This window comes from Anguilla rostrata, chromosome 17 (assembly GCF_018555375.3).
Source record: "Anguilla rostrata isolate EN2019 chromosome 17, ASM1855537v3, whole genome shotgun sequence".
Classification (NCBI taxonomy): Eukaryota; Metazoa; Chordata; class Actinopteri; order Anguilliformes; family Anguillidae; genus Anguilla; species Anguilla rostrata.
This window is the reverse complement of record NC_057949.1, coordinates 712,791-730,067: the sequence shown is the minus strand read 5'-3', so window position 1 is coordinate 730,067 and position 17,277 is coordinate 712,791. Positions and strand designations below refer to the sequence as shown.

The following is a 17,277-nucleotide window of genomic DNA, read 5'->3' as shown; positions in this document are numbered from 1 at the left end:
ATGAAGCCCACATGGTTAATCACTAACAAGCATCAGCTTCTCTGGTTCAGCCATTTTTTGTTTAAATGTCATCTTTCCGAGCTCCAGTCACTGGAACACTTTGTGGCTGAGAGTCAGAAAAATCAGGACGGAACTTGACATTGGACTTTGTCTGGAATGTAGCATTATAATTAAGGGTAACTCGAAATAGAGGAGGAGCGAATAGGAGGTGAATTGGGACCGGGAGTTATACTCCCATCTCGACTGAGGAGGCAAGTCGCGAGAGCAAACTGGATGGGCCAAAGGGATGAGCACACAGTGCACCCAGTGGTCATGGAGTTGGAGTATCATGTAGTATCACCTTGAATTTACTTATTTCCTGTGTCTTTTTTAAACTACAATGAGTTTTTTTTTCATAAAAAATGCTACCAAAAGGTCACCCGCCAGTGTGAATGGTGTGAGTGTGTGTGCCCTGCGATAGACTGGTGGTCTGTCCAGGGTGTGTTCCTGCCTCTCATCCTGGGATAGGCTCCAGCACCCCCCGTGACCCTGCCCAGGATAAGCGCGTATAGATGATGGATGGATCTTAAACCATCATAACACAATGTATAACAATGTATATACTTTATCATTTTAAAGCATTTTGTTCATTTTTGCAGAGGATTTGTATAGGTTTTCGGACCCTTAGACATCTTAGACTCATATACTGATGAAAAGATAATTCCCACTTGAAAATAATGCAAAAGTAAGTTTGATGAGTCAAAACTGTTGATTTGTAGTGAAGTATATGATTATGTTATGATTACAGGGTACACTGCTTACTTTTTGCTTCACAGATCTCTAGTAGTTCCACATACCACCCTCAGATTTATCACCCTAACTTTATTTATGATCCAGGACATGTATTGTTTTACCTACAGTAATACAGTAAGATCAGTACATGATCTCTCAGTATTTCATATCAAACTGAAGGAGAAAAACTTGCATTTTGGAAATTTATTTCTACCTAAATTGTGAATATAATACAATCTAACCTTAGTATTGTAAATATTACAAGTGTCTCGCTTCATTTAAGCCATTTCCAAGTCTCTGTGATGCTCACACTTGGAGTTATAAAGACTTAAATAGAACACCCCCCAAAATGGATGAGAATTGCGATTTGCCATCTGCACGGGGTAAATTTTGTAGCACAAATAAAAATTAAAAGCGGCCATAATTTGGACAGAGGGAACTTGTTTTTGATGTCACAAAGAAAACATTTTAAAAAAACTACCGATATTTGATGTAACCAAAATGAACAGAACTGGAATGGAAGCTTCTGTTGCACAAGAAATCAAGCATAGGAAGAAATGAACCAGGAGAAATTGTCTGAAAACTACAAAGTGACAATCACATGTTTCAGTGGATGGAATGCCAGTGCCATATTATTATGCCAATACATTCCCTTCAAACAGCAAATATTTCCCATACTTTCTTTGTAGTATGCAACTTTGTGAAGTTTTATAAATAATATAAATCCATATGTAAACCTTAAACTTTCTTTAATTGTAGTTACAAATAACAGCCATAAAAATATTAAATTCTCTTGTTCACATCAGTAAAATGCTTTGAAAATCATGACCTGCTTCATTCCTACCAACAAACAGTGTGTATTTAAGACTGTATTCACTTCTTGTGGCCAGACTTAAATCCCACTGACAAACATTGGAACCAATTTACAACCAAGCTACATGAGCAACAGAGCCGGTAATCTGCCAGTTTTTTCCGAACAGCAGTTCATACTGTATAAGGAATTGTGGCCAAAGCTGGGAGCATTCCAAAAACATGCCATGAACGTGTAAATTGATGTTCAAAGTATGATGCTTCTGGGACAGGTTCAGGGCACAGGTTCAGCCACTGGTTCAGTGGCTACACGCACCTGGAGTGTATTAGCAATTAGTCTGGATATTTAAAATGTACTCTTTTCCCAGTAGGTGGCTGTGACCGGGGAATCCATAGTCCGAGAGAGGAAACTGCGTGAGATAGCGGCACCAAGGAGCTGGAAAGCTGCTGTAGTCTGGTTGTTTTGTTTTGTCTTTGTTATTTTAGTTTGTAATGTTTCGTTGTTTTAACCTGGATCCCGTGAGGGTGAAGGGTGAAGATGTTTTGTTTCCGTTTTAAATCGCTCTCTCTCGACAAATTAAATAAACATTTAAATAAAATTCCAGAATTCCCGTATCTCCCTGTGTGCAACGCTTCTGTCAACAAAAGGGGTGTGTTGTGGTGCGTGATGTTTTGGTGCTGAAACCCGAGAGGGAGCGGTCTCGGCGTAGATCGAATTAGCCTTCGACTGAATTCTCGAGGTGGAGGTGTGTAGTATTCAGTCCGCTGGAGAGGCGGATTGCTCTTGGCTGCACCAGCTGGTGGAGAGAGCACACACACCTGGGTTGAGTTAGCTAATCAGCCCAGGTGCTTAAAGGTGTGCTGCTCTCCACAGTTCCGGGCCGAGACCAGGAGCTCACACCGAGAGCGTGTTTCTTTATTTGAGTTTCATTTATGATTTTAGTTTTGTTTTATTTGTGGAATTGTATTCGAGGAAAAAGAAAGGAATCCTCAACTGGGATGTTGGAGGAGCTGGACCTGGCCGGGAAGGTGGGCTCTCTCTCTCTCGCTCTCTCTCTCTCTCCATGCGGCAACCAACGGCGTTCCCCGGCACTGCCGCATCTCCCTCCCAGGGGTGTCACGTTGGCGTGTGGCAGATGCCAACGATTTTTGTACATTGTGCTGTATGATCTTACAAACAAGTAGTTCGTGACCAGGGCCCTATTTCACAAATGCAGGCATATTGACACAGATGTGTAGATATGTGTGTTTATAGTTATCTGAATACCGGGAGTGATGATGGGGAAACTTAATTAACCCTCTAAAGTATGCAGATCAATAGAAACCCTTGAGAAACAAAGAAAAGGGAGAACAGAGAATCACGCCGCCAGACTCCCCCGCAGTCTATCAAATGAGGAAGCTGAGCCTGAGGAAACAGCATGAGAGGTAAAACAGGAACACTGACTGCTGAACACATGGAGTACCACAGAGTGGCTGGACATGCTGCAGAACTCTTCTCAAGAGGCCAGGCCTGGGCAACTGCAGTCCTGGAGGTTTCAGAGGTGCCCGACTGTCACCAGCGGTCTTTTGCACCTGGAACATCAATGACTTTAAGCGGGTAAGAGCTGTGGGCACATGGCGAGCCAGTGGGCCCCAGGGGACCGTCTGTGGGCTGTGGGCTGGAGCAGAAACATCGAGGCGGGGCCAGGCTGTTCTCCCTGAAGGCCCCACAGATCCTGCTGCATGTGTCAGTAAAGCTGGCCGTTCATCTGCTGAAGTACACCCACCACAAACTCCCGCAGCGTCTGTCAGGGGAAACAGGAAGTACGCTTTCACAGTGCTGAGTGTGTACACCTGACAGTAGGACTGTTTGAGGAAACAGGAAGTACCCTTTCACAGTGATGAGTGTGTACACCTGACAGCAGGACTGTTAGAGGAAACAGGAAGTACGCTTTCACAGTGCTGAGTGTGTACACTTGACAGCAGGACTGTTAGAAGAAACACGAAGTACTCTTTCACAGTTCCGTGTGTACTTGACGCAGGATGTTAGAGAACAGAGACCTCAAGTCTGATGTCACCTGACAGCAGGACTGTTAGAGGAAACAGGAAGTATGCTTTCACAGTTCTCCGTGTGTACACCTGACAGCAGGACTGTTAGAGGAAACAGGAAGTACGCTTTCACAGTTCTCCATGTGTACACCTGACAGCAGGACTGTTAGAGGAAACAGGAAGTACTCTTTCACAGTGCTGAGTGAGTACACCTGACAGCAGGACTGTTAGAGGAAACAGGAAGTACGCTTTCACAGTTCTCCATGTGTACACCTGACAGCAGGACTGTTAGAGGAAACAGGAAGTGCACTTTCACAGTGCGCTTTCACAGCAGAGAGTCTGTGATGCCGTCTCCACGGTGTTACCTGGGGCTTGCAGTGCTCTTCAATCCAGCTGAAGACGCAGGCTGACAGCTCCTGGAAGCTGGTTACCGAGACAGAGGCGCTGAAGGACTGGAAGAGGCAGTCCATGATGTTCTGGAATATTCCAAATTTCACCTGGTCTGACACCTGGCTGTCACCCTCTTGTGGATTGTCCTGGTGCGCTTTCACAATTTGCTCATAATTCCTGTGCACACAAACAGACAATGAGCACAAACAAAACACATGCACAGTCCAGGTACAAATCACACACAGGCACTTATCCCAAATCTCATTTGTAGCCAGCAAGATATAAAATCAACGCTCCTGTTCCAGCAAAAATTTAGCCACGTTAAGCCTCTGTATCATTAACTTGTGCAACAAACAGAACATTTCTCCAATGCCGTCTTACATTTTCATGATCTTCAGTGCCATCACTTCCTTTCGTAGTGTGGACACTTCCTCTTCCTGCTTCTTCTTCTCTTTATGCAGAAACTGGATGTAGTCAATTGCTGAAAAACACACATATTTCATATTTACACAGATGCCCACAGATCGAAACACCCAAAAACATCCTGCTAGATCACTCTGGCAGAGCCTAATTCTATCACCTGAGGTGATACAAGTCAAGTCACCAATTTTTAATTTATCTTTAATGTTAAAAATAGTAAGTAACAACCCGTACAGGGCATTCACACAGTGGTTGAATGCTTCTCCTTTCTTTCGCCAAACGAAAGCCACATCCCTGTGTCCAAACAACTCCATTTTCCTCTCGTCTGACCACAGAATTGATGACCAAAAGCTTTCTTCTTTGTCCAGGTGAGCTTTTGCAAAGGTTAGGTGAGCTTTTGTGTGCCTGTCTTGGAGAAGTGGGGTCCTCCTTGGTCGGCATCCATGGAGGCCAGCCTTGTGCAGTGTCCGCTGGAGTGTCTGCCTTGAGATGTTGGAACCAGACTTGCTCAGATTCTTCAGGATGGCCTTGGTGGTGATCCTTGGATTCTTCTTGGCCTCTCGCACTACCATTCTTGCCAGCACAGGGGTCACTTTTGGCTTCCTACTACGCCCTTTGAGATTTTTCAGTGTGGAACGTCTTGTACTTTTTGATGATGCTTTGCACTGTGGCCACTGGCACTTGAAAACACTTGGATATGGATTGTAGCCTTTCCCCTTCTTGTGAGCAGCCACAATGCGTGACCGGAGGTCCTCACTAAGCTCTTTGGTTTTAGCCAGACTTGCAATTGACTAGAAACTGACTACAGACTGACTAGAGAACAACTGCATCAGCTGTTCTCAATTTATAGCCTAGTTGATTAGAATGCTCTAGAACATGGTAGAAATTACCAGGACCATTTGGAATGGTATAGAAGCTTGCATTTCCTCCAAAATTTGCGACAATTTCAAGGGGTATGAATAATTTTGGACGTGGCATTTTTTGTAAAAATGTAAAAAAACATAGAAATAGGTAACATTTTTCATTAATATCTCTAACACAATGTCTTACCATCTTGTGTCACGTTCTTATGTCATTTCCAGCCAGAAGAAACCTATTCATCAAAAGTGTGCATCTGATTGTCGTCGCTTCTACTCCACGTTTCATATAAGCATATCTTCACTTAATTTGTTTCTGCTGTTGCTAGTTAGAGAACATAGTTGTGTGTTAGTTTAGATAATCTCTCTTTAATTTGTCTCAGCTGTTGCTAGTTAGAGAACATAGTTGTGCGTTCGTTCAGATAATCTCTCTAGTTTACTTTCTGTTGTTAGAGAACATAACTGTCCGTTAGTTAAACGGGGTATGCAGTCACGTGTTACTGTTAAATTGCCATGTATTGTTTTGATAATTTCGAGTAGTTTCACCTGGTGGATATAGTTATGTCAGACACTGATAAATATTTGTTCTTGCTATCTCATTAGCCATATATCTCTCTCTATCTCTCTCACTAGCTAGCTAGTAAGCAAGGTGAAACTGCCGTCTAAGTGTCATTTTCAGACTCTTATCCTTGCACTCTTTTATAAAAACATTGTATAACACCGGGTGCAATTGTAACATAATGATAAGTTATTCGTCCTCACTGAGTAGAACAATAATTCAAATCGGTTGGAGAAATAGGAAGCCCGAAACTCTGATTGGCTGTTGACGGGCGATGCCTGCGAAAAGTTAAACTGTGGGCAACAATTTCCCGGCAACTTTGGTCGCTCGGTTGCCCAGTTGCTTGTGCCGCTCGGTGTCACTCAGCTACATAGAGACGGAACGGACTTCTGGCAACTCGGTTGATGAGTTGCTCGCTGTGTGAAACCACTGGTAGAAAAAAATGAGCAAAAAGCACTTACTTTTCTGTAGGACGGTCGCCTTACTGATCTTCTGTGTCCCCATGGCAAACTCTGATGGCTGCTGGCAAGTGGGCACTATTGACTGGAGATCGTCATAGCCTTTCTGTAGGTAAAGAGTTTAACAGCAGCACAAACCAATTTAACACCAGCACAAACCAGTTAAACACCAGCACAAACAAGTGTGCCACCAGCACAAACCAGTTTACCACCAGCACAAACCAGTTAAACACCAGCACAAACAAGTGTGCCACCAGCACAAACCAGTTTACCCCCAGCACAAACCAGTTTAACACCAGAACAAAAAAGTGTACCACCAGCACGACCCAGTTTACCACCAGCACAAACCAGTTTACCCCAGCACAAACCAGTTTAACACCAGCACAAACCAGCTTACCACCAGCACAAACCAGTTAAACACCAGCACAAACCAGTTTAAAAGCAGCACAAACAAGTTTGCCACCGCACAAACCAGTTTAACACCAGCACAAACCAGTTTACTACCAGCACAAGCCAGTTTAACACCAGCACAAACCAGCTTACCACCAGGACAAACCAGTTTAACACCAGCACAAACAAGTGTACCACCAGCATGAACCAGTTTACCACCAGCACAAACCAGTTCAACACCAGCACAAACCAGTTTAACACCAGCACAAACAAGTGTACCACCAGCACAAACCAGTTTAACACCAGCACAAACAAGTGTACCACCAGCACAAACCAGTTTAACATCAGCACAAACCAGTTTACCGCCAGCACAAACCAGTTTACCACCAGCACAAACCAGTTTAACACCAGCACAAACCAGCTGAACACCAGCACAAGCCAGTTTGACACCAGCTCAAACCAGTTTACCACCAGCACAAACCAGTTTAACATCAGCACAAACCAGTTTACCACCAGCACAAACCAGTTTAACACCAGCACAAACCAGTTTACCAACTATCCCATCAGGGTGCCGTTCAGCCCAGGACCACCAGATTATCTAACCTAAGCATATTCCATTAAGGACACTAATAAAACAGAAATTGTTTTCTTGCATTTGTAATGATAGAAATAAGGTTTGATCTCATGTTCATCCCCAGATTTGTCACCGTTTTGCACAATCTAATGAAACAAAAACAATGGTAACCTCTCTTCTCGGTACCCTACATACAGTAAAATTGGCATTTTCATGTACTTCTCCTCACAGTGACAAGTGAAATTATTGATTAATGGTGCTAGAAGCAGTGTAAGTTGAGCTGAGCGATCGAAAGCTTCCTGCACATCCAGACTGCTTCATCCCATGTAATGGTCCTTTACGGATGCCATGTCCTTCATGACAACACTAGAATTCTTCCTAGCTTCTTAATGGGTTTTGATGGCCATTTTTTGCAAGTAGTTTCCAACTACAAGCAAGCAATATGGGCACCAGCCACGTTGTACCAAAAGGATGTGAAGGGGGTGGGTGGATGGGTGCGGAGCTGCTTCACCTGATAAATGCAGGGTTTCTGCCAGTGTATTGCAAGCCCGGCGGCCCGCCAGGCCTAAGTTAACCCCCCACCGGGCCTAAGCATCAGGAATTTCGTATTTTTTAAAAATGTATTTTTAAGATGGTTTTTAACTACAGTTACAGTGGGGCGGCTCGGTTGAAAAGCTCACCAGCGACATCTGTTGGTTAAAACGTGAACAGACTATAGGAAAACAGCAGGTCTGAGACTGTGATCAGTGTTCTTTAGGCTACCCTCATTGTGCGTAGAGTGACGTTCAACACTTGACGCTTCCAACTATCAGAAGCTAACGTTATCTAGCAAGCCACCATTTCTTATTTAGTAGGCTAACTAACCTCGTTACAAACTGCGTTATCACTTCATCTCGTCGGTAAGTACATTCTTTTTATATTAAATTAAGCAGTATGTAGGTAACGTTAAACTAGTAGCATGAATGTAACGTTTGATATATTGTAACATTACGACTGATTAATCGGCATCAAAATAACGACTTCACTTGTTTATTAATAACGTTAGGTTGATGACATTGATGTGCACGACAACGTTGTCATAAAATTTTTCCCAACCATGAAAACTGCCTGATTGTTTACATTTTTGACAGATGTGGCTACAGAGTAAATCCATCATTGTTTCCGTCGCAGTACTTTCGACACAAGTAATATCGGAAAAATTCTAAAATTTTTTCTTATGGTGAAGATTGCCTGACTGGCAACCGTAGAAATGTGTTAACACAGCGGCAAAATTAGGCTATATCTAGAAATACCGTCTTTGGGGAAAAAACACTACGGCTGAGGGTCAGGCACTCTTCACAGTAAGAAGAAATTTCAGGATTTTTTCGATATCGCTTGTGTCTAAAGTGCTGCAACGGAAACAACGATAGATTTACTCAGGAGCCACATCTGTCCAAAATGTAAACAAGTCAGGCAGTTTTCACAGTCGGGAAAAATTTTATGACAACATGGTCATGTAGCTAACTTAGCTAGCTAGCCAAACAGTCAGTAGCACAGATACTTCCCTGGTGCCATTTAGGGATAATGTCAAGGAGGAAAGGTAACCTACTGTAAAAGCCAGAAAACCTTAGACAGTTTTTTAAAGGTTTAAATGTGCCCAGCATTCCATGGCTTGTTGTAAGATTCAGTAGCCAAGACAAAAGCAATTTTCTGACCATCTGCTTTTGGCCGTTATGCCCTGGTGGGGACTGATTTTGGCTGCACTGCCTTCTGATTAGCCTGGGTGCTCTATGAAACTTTGGCCTTGCCCTAAAAATAACTACATTTGAGGCCTGGTATAGATGGTGGTGGTGGTGGTTTCAAAGAATACCAGGTTTACTTTCCCATTGGAAACTGTGTACATTCATGGGATTCTTTAACCAACGGTCAGCAATCCTGTTGATTCAACAATTTCTCTCAGCATTAGACAGGACTAGCTGACGTAAAAAAAATGTGGGAGGGTTTTGAAATTTGAGGGACCACAGGACCCCCAGCACCCCTGATTCACCCCTGGCGCAACCTAACGAACCCCTGACGCACCCCCGATGCACCCTGACACACCCTGACACACTCGACGCACGCTAACGCACCCCTGACGCACTCTGACACACCCTAACGCAGCCCTGACGCACCCCTGACACACCCTTGACGCAGCCCTGATGCACCCCTGACGCACCCGACACACCCTTGATGCACCCAACACACCTTTGACGCACCCTGACACAGCCCTGACGCACCCCTGACACACCCTTGATGCACCCTAACACACCCTGACACACCCCTGACGCACCCGACACACTCTTGATGCACCCTGACGCACCCTAACACACCCTGACACACCCCTGATGCACCCCTGACGCACCATGATGCACCTCTGACACACCCTTGATGCACCTTGACGCAGCCCTGACGCACCCGACACACTCTTGATGCGCCCTGACGCACCCTAACGCACCCTGACACACCCTTGATGCACCCTGATGCACCCTAACGCACACTGACACACCCTGGATGCACCCTGACGCACCCTAACGCACACTGACACACCCGATGCACCCCTGACACACCCTGGATGCACCCTGACGCACCCTAACGCACACTGACACACCCGATGCACCCCTGACACAACCTTGATGCACCCTGACGCACCCTAACGCACACTGACACCCTGGATGCACCCTGACGCACCCCTGATGCACCGCTGACACACCCGATGCACCCCTGACACACCCGACGCACCCCTGAAGCACCCTGACGCACCCGACACACCCTTGATGCACCCCTGACACACCCTTGATGGACCCTGACGCAGCCCTGACGCACCCGACACACTCTTGATGCACCTTGATGCAGCCCTGACGCAGCCCTGATGCACCCTGACACACCCCAACGCACTCTGACGCACCTTGATGGCGTCCCGGCGTTTCTGCTCAGCCTGTGTGTGCGCCTGCCTGCGGCGGTCCTTGTACGTCCCCTTGTAGGACCCCTCGTGTCTGTAGTCACTGTCTTCATCGTCTGCAGGAGGGAAACACAGAGAGTTTTACATACACTGAATGCAGACAGGTTGCCACTAACCTCTCTCATTTGGCAATTAGTATAAGGCTACAGCACATTGCACAACTGACTTACACACAACACAAAAACATGATTGTAGCTATCTCAAATGTACCTGTGTTTGGCGAGAGAGACTGTGCAGGTAATGTACCTGTGTTTGGTGAGAAAGAAAGACTGTGCATGTAATGTACCCGTGTTCGGCGAGAGAGAGAGAGACTGTGCAGCTAATGTACCTGTGTTCGGAGGCAGAGAGAGAGAGGCTGTGCAGGTAATGAACCTGTGTTTGGTGAGAGAGAGAGAGACTGTGCAGGTAATGTACCTGTGTTTGGCGAGAGAGAGACTGTGCAGGTAATGTACCTGTGTTTGGCGTGTGAGAGACTGTGCAGGTAATGTACCTGTGTTTGGTGAGAGAGAGACTGTGCAGGTAATGTACCTGTGTTTGGCGAGACAGAGAGAGAGACTGTGCAGGTAATGTACCTGTGTTTGGCGCGAGAGAGAGAGAGAGAGACTGTGCAGGTAATGTACCTGTGTTCGGCACCGATGAGGCACTGGTGGAACCGATGCTGTTGGCTCTGGAGACCACACTTCCTTTCCTCGTGTCCTCTGCAAAGAAGCCTGCAGGAGCAGAAAAGTGCCATTCACATCCTCAGAGACAACATGTCACAATATGTACACAACACAGTTTACTTCAGACGGATTCCACATTCATGTGCCATTTTATCTCAGTTAAAAGTAGACAGAGCTGGAAAGTCCAGGGGTCAGAAAGTAAAAGTCCTGCCGTGTGTTTCTTCCACCTATGAACTCAGCCAGCTGACTTCACAAATTGGTTCTATCTCCTGGCTGAGGAATTGTGCTAATTAGCAAATCCAGGTGATTGGAACAAAATACTGGGGATGACTTTTATCCCTATTAAAGGAAGACCCAGTTGGTCGCTACTTACTGTGCTCAAATCCGTTGTCGCTGAAAGCGCTGTCTGCCTGCTGGATCATTGTGAGAACGGGTGAAGGAGAGAGGAGAACGGTCATCATGAATTCAGAGCAGGGCATTTAATCCATCAACACACGCAGAGGCTGCTGCATTCAGATGAAATGAAAGGTATATCATCCGCCAAGTAACGCCTTGACGGGGCATGCCCCGTACCCATACAGCACCAAAAGTTTGGCACTTTTCACGGTTCCCCACAGAAATAACCACACTGACTCTCAGCCCTTAAAAACATTAATTTCTGTGCCTTCTGACCCTATTTCAACAGACAGAATTCACAAATCTTCAGACCTCCACATAATAAAGCCCCAAACTTGGGTTATTTAGCATTGTTCCTTCTTTTTCTCCTGCCAATTTCATCATCACAACTGCACAAGGCTCATTGTTTTCCATTTTTATTTTTGAAAAAAATCAGGTAAAAATTAGATCATAAAAATTGTGTGCAGATGGTCTAGTATGGAAACTTGAGAGGCGGTTGCCAGAATGCGACCATTGTTGTAATATAGCAACTTGTTAGCAACTTTCTTTTTTAAAGTACATAATGGCTTTGAAATTCGGTTGAGACATTAATGGGTGCTATTTATCTCATAGAACAAACGTGCAACTCCCTTAGGCTTGACCACAGACTTTATTTTCTGCAGAAAGCAAAATCCCTATCGGAAAGAAGCATTGGCAATCTTCTGAGGGAACCCAAGGTTTCCGCCAGTGTATTGCAAGCCCGACGGCCCGCCGGGCCTAAATTGACCCCCCGCCGGGCCTAAGCATCGGAGATTTTTAAAATCTTTTTAATTTTTATGTATTTTTTTTCCAACTATCAGAAGCTAACGTTATCTAGCAAGGCGCCATTTCTTTAGTAGGCTAACTAACCTCGTTACAAACTGTGTTATCACTTCATCTCGTCGGTAAGAACATTCTTTTTATATTAACTTAAGCAGTGTGTAGGTAACGTTAAACTAGTAGCATGAATGTAATGTTCGATACATTGTAACATTACATGATTTATTAATCACCATCCAAATAACGACTTCACTTGTTTATTAATAACGTTAGCTTGATGACATTGATGTGCACGACAACGTGGTCATTTAGCTAACTTAGCTAGCTAGCCAAAGAGTCAGTAACACAGATACATAGGTATTTTGTTGTTGTTGAAATGTGTCTAGCATTCCAAGACTGTACATTGTTGTAAGATTCAGTAGCTAATCAGTAGGCGGTGCATATCCCGCTCTTACAGCTCGTTTCCAGCCCAAACCACTGCAAAGAGAGCAAACTTTTTTTTGTCAGTGACATTTCCTTCTTACATCTACGACGGCAATCGTAAACACGACATTTATTTTGCTTTTTGTATAGCTATTTCCATGGATAAAATCGCATTTATTATTATTATTATTTATTGGTAAAACATTTAATCAATATCCAGGGAGATAGCCAACTACTTGCACGTTACATGACATGTGTAGCCATTTAGTAATACGATCGCATTTCAGGCTAGAAAATAACCCGTTAATCCAGAGAAATTGCTGAGCTGTCTTAGAATCTTTATTGCAACAGAATGTATTGAGGCTGGTAGCCCGGATCAAATTTGTTGTGACAGCTGCCGTCCAAAACAAACACCTGAGAGAGGCTGCCTGCATGGGTGCCTCCCCCAAGGCGTTACGTCATTGTTTTGCAATGCTCAGCTGTCGTAAAAACATGCTGGCTTCGATAAGCGGAATCGATAAGCTCGGAGCCATACGATTCCAATGAACAGGACAACTTGGAACCGGTTTGCGATTCCCATCCCTATTTAAATGTGCCCCCCATCCCTATTTAAATGTGCCCAGCATTCCAAGGCTTGTTGTAAGACTCAGTAGCCAATCAGGACCTGAATACAAGTTTTTTGTAGAGTGCAAAAACTTTGATATTATTTATTTTAATTTCTTTTGTTGTTGTTGAAATGTGCCCAGCATTCCAAGGCTGTAAGAATCTGTAGCCAATCAGGACTTTTTTCAAGTTTTTTGTAGTGTGCAAAAATGTTTATATTATTTATTTTAATGTAGGCTAATTTAATTTCTTTTGTTGTTGAAAACACAGCATTCCAAGTCTGTACATTGTTGTCAGTTTCTTTGTAAGACTATGCTATGCTGTAAATAGGCCTAGTTGTTGATTTTTTAAAATGTGCGTTGAATAAATGACTTATTTATAACAACATTCACATTACGTAGTTATATTTTCAAATCTCCAGTCAGCTTTTAGCACTGACTTAATATAGGGCCCTATGGAATCTGTGTTATGGCTTTTTTAAATTCTCAATTCCACGATTCTGTCCGTGATTCTGTTATCACAGAAACTATAGGGCCCTACCTTAATGCTGCTATCAGTCTGTCGCTGGCCCGCGCCGGGCCCCCATCAAAAAAGACACTTGGCCACCGGCCTGCGCCGGGCCGCCGGCCCCCGTCAAAAGATACTTGCCCCCGGGCCTAACAACTTTTCTGGGGGAAACCCTGGGAACCCATGGCTCAAAAATGCAAACTCACTTCTGTGTTTTAAGACTACAAACTGTAACACTCTATTGACCCTTTTTTGGCCTCTTGATTGGCTAGCTTAGTTACCTATGAGAGCGCTCCAGTGGATACTAACCACAACAGAGTCCGCAACAAAAAACATTTTCAAATGTACAAAAATGGCTATTTATTCATGCAAAATCCTAAGTCATTAATTAAAACCTGCTAAATCTAGGCCTGCCGTTAAAAGTAGCCTATTGATATCAAAATGAAGCCAGTCACAACAATATTGGCTATCTCAGTTCACAGAAATTAAACAAGCTCTACTCCAAAGCAATGCTTTTTCTAAACTTCTTCTTGACCTCTCAGCTGCCTTCGACACCGTTGACCATCCTACACTTCTGTCTTCCCTGACAGAATTGGGAATTTGCGGACCAGCCCTCAACTGGATTGCGTCCTATCTCTCCGGCCGCTCCTTCCAGGTTGCCTGGGCCGGTGCAGTATCAGCTCCTCGTCCCCTCACAACTGGGGTCCCTCAGGGCTCTGTCCTTGGTCCCCTCCTCTTTTCTCTGTATACTAGGTCCCTTGGCCCTGTTATTGCCGCCCATGGCATGTCATATCATCTCTATGCAGATGATATTCAACTTTTCTACTCTTTCTCTCCCACAGACACTCAGGTCTCCGATCGCATATCCGCCTGCCTGAGTGACATCCAGAGCTGGATGACCAAACACCAGCTCAAGCTCAACACAAGCAAAACGGAACTTCTCCATATTCCTTCTCTTACCTCTCCCACTTCTCATCTGCCCATTTCTTTAGGAGTCACTCCCTACACCCTTCGCAGAGTGCCCGAAATCTTGGAGTTGTGCTGGACAACAGGCTGGCACTCTCTGAGAATATCGCGGCAACCACCCGGTCGTGCAGGTTCATCCTGTACAATATCCGCAGAATAAGACCACTCCTCACCAATTATTCCACACAGCTCCTGGTCCAGGCCATGATACTGTCACGTCTGGACTACTGCAACTCCCTCCTGGCTGGCCTCCCAGCATCAGCCACCAGACCCCTTCAGCTCATCCAGAATGCAGCAGCACGTCTGGTTTACAACCTCCCTCGTGACTCCCACGTCACTCCCTCCTCATCTCCCTCCACTGGCTACCAGTGCAAGCTCGCATCCGGTTTAAGACACTGGTGCTTGCTTTCCAAGCAGTCAAGGGGTCAGCTCCTGGTTATCTGCAGAAGATGATCAGACCCTACAAGCCGGCCAGATCGCTCCGATCGGCTACTACAGGGCGGCTGATTCCTCCCCTACACGAGCAGCAACAAGGTCTCGACTCTTTGCAGTTCTGGCCCCACGATGGTGGAACGATCTTCCAGTGGAGGTCAGAACAGCAGAGTGTCTGAGCACCTTCAAACGGAAACTCAAGACGCACCTCTTCTCTGTATACCTCTCTCCTCTTCCCTAAACCCTCTCCCATAACTATAAAAAAAAAAAAAAAAAAAAAAAAAAGTTTTGGTTCAGACTATCTTGTTTCTCCTTACTGTATGCTACTATAGTAAAGGCTTTTTATCTACATTTTATTCAATGGACTTAAGTGGACTTGATCCTGAGTTTGGTTATACTGTTGTAAGTCGCTCTGGATAAGAGCGTCAGCTAAATGCCTATAATGTAATGTAATGTAATGTAAACCCAATTTTTCCTAAATTATTTAATGCAACTTTGTCCTGTGTTTTTTCATCTTACCACCTGAAGAGAATGTGTTTGTTCGGTAGGTCCAATTTTGATTTCTGATTTTGATTAGGCACAGATAATTTAGTGATTTTAATATAAGAGGAGAGTCATATTTTGCAGCTTCAAAATTGCACCTACCAAAATTTAGCTCTCCCCTCATACCCTCCTCCTAGGTGTCAATATCAGTAATGAAAGACTACAAATACTGACAGCATTTTGGCACGGCAGGAATCTGGTGAGGCTTGAACTTCAGTCTCCAGGGGGAGAGGTGACTATGCTAACTACTACACTAAAGATGAATGAGCTATTGCATTGTAATTTTTTGCAAATATTATGGCCCACCACAATCAATGTACAACTCATGGTCTAGATGCACCTACCACAAGCCACAGTATTACTGTTTAAAGTTTAATTGGAGAAATTAAGCCAAAGGAAAAGGGGACCTGGCTCATAGCATAGGGTGCATCTTGATGTGCACATTCACGTGAAGTCGAGTTGAAAAACGGCAAAACACCAACATTGCTCATGTTGGAAGTACTGAACGGGTAACACGGATTTAGTTTTTCTAACATCTGTCCAGAATGTAAAGAAAGGTAAAGGAATTTAGAGACGGGATAAATGGCATCCCTTCAGGTAGGCTATTCTGCAGTTAAAGAAAAATCTGAGTCATAATGTGATTCAATAGTTAGTTCATCAGATTAAAATTGGTAATCTAGTTCTCGGTGACCGCAAATGTGATAATACATATTTGAGAGAGGTGATCTATAATAAAAACAAAGTTACACCCAGAGGCAAGTCTTTTGGAACACTATTTACAGATATAAACTGGGAGAAAGCATGGCTTGCATGGTTTGCATGGCCAACAAAATTAGTATTTAGTATTTATCCAGTTAATATTATTTTAGCTAAATTCATGAATATAAATAAAATAAGTATCATAAGTCAAATCAATTTTTAAGTATGTTTCTTTTTTTACCTTAAATTTACCTCCTTCCAAAAGTCTTTAAAATTACACTATAGTAAAAATGACTCGACACTGTAAAATGTTTTCGTGAGATATTTAAGAGATATTTCATGTAACGTGATCTGTCTTGAGTTCTTTATTATTACTTTTTCCTTTTTTTCTTGCTTGGGTTGTTCATATTTGTATGGTAGCAAACTACTGTATACCGGTATATCTGTCGATAAAAAAGAAGCTATTTTATGACAACGTTAGACAATCTAGTTTACTAACGCAGCTAAATTAGAACTGTCAACACAATAGGTGTTGTTCTCGCCAGTGGAAGCGAACAGGAAAACGGCCTCTATGTTCACGTTACACCATTTGGTTAAAGTCAACGATTTGCCGATATCAGTGTAGTATAACTACGTTGTTAGGACAACAATATAGTGAATATAAAGTACAGTCAATACAATCGTTTTATACTTGGCAATTCCAACAGTTGCTTGGCCTTACTTTGATCCAAAGATCTTCTGGCGATGCGTTGGTTTCCGTCATCTTGGAAAACAAACTTCTTCTTCTTCTTCTTCTTCATCGATGGTGTACTGGAGGCTGTTAATTTGCATGGAACGTGCATTACCGCCACCTACTGTACTGGAGTAGTGCAGATCAGGTTACATAACATTGCATTACATTACAGGCATTTGGCAGACGCTCTTATCCAGAGCGACGTACAACAAAGTGTATAACCATAACCAGGAACAAGTATGACGAAAACCCTAGAGAGAAGTACCGGTCCAAGTGCAGGG

General features: G+C 43.9%; 1 protein-coding gene across 2 annotated transcripts; it reads right to left on the bottom strand.

Moving 5' to 3' along the window:
* Positions 1-1,503: 1,503 nt before the first annotated feature.
* On the bottom strand, positions 1,504-17,113 carry LOC135242840 (max-like protein X). Of its 2 annotated transcripts, none has more exons than XM_064314087.1 (8): positions 16,985-17,113; positions 11,270-11,309; positions 10,855-10,944; positions 10,181-10,290; positions 6,297-6,399; positions 4,381-4,480; positions 3,975-4,176; positions 1,504-3,365 (listed from the first exon to the last, which is right to left on the bottom strand). In XM_064314087.1, the coding sequence occupies exons 1-8, from the start codon at positions 17,024-17,026 to the stop codon at positions 3,309-3,311; spliced, it is 744 nt and encodes a 247-aa protein (XP_064170157.1). In that variant the 5' UTR covers positions 17,027-17,113; the 3' UTR covers positions 1,504-3,308. The 2 variants fall into 2 exon arrangements, with proteins under 2 accessions (XP_064170157.1, XP_064170158.1); XM_064314088.1 differs by having other exon boundaries at positions 11,270-11,306; positions 16,985-17,090.
* Positions 17,114-17,277: the final 164 nt, after the last annotated feature.

Bases quoted from the DNA above. Each gene is read 5' to 3' on its own strand.
- LOC135242840 (XM_064314087.1), bottom strand. From the start codon at position 17,026: ATGACGGAAACCAACGCATCGCCAGAAGATCTTTGGATCAAA. The intron at 11,310-16,984 runs GTAAGGCCAAGC...ACAATGATCCAG, and splicing joins CAGAAGATCTTTGGATCAAA to CAGGCAGACAGCGCTTTCAG. The intron at 3,366-3,974 runs GTAACACCGTGG...TTCCCCTGACAG, and splicing joins AAGAGCACTGCAAGCCCCAG to ACGCTGCGGGAGTTTGTGGT.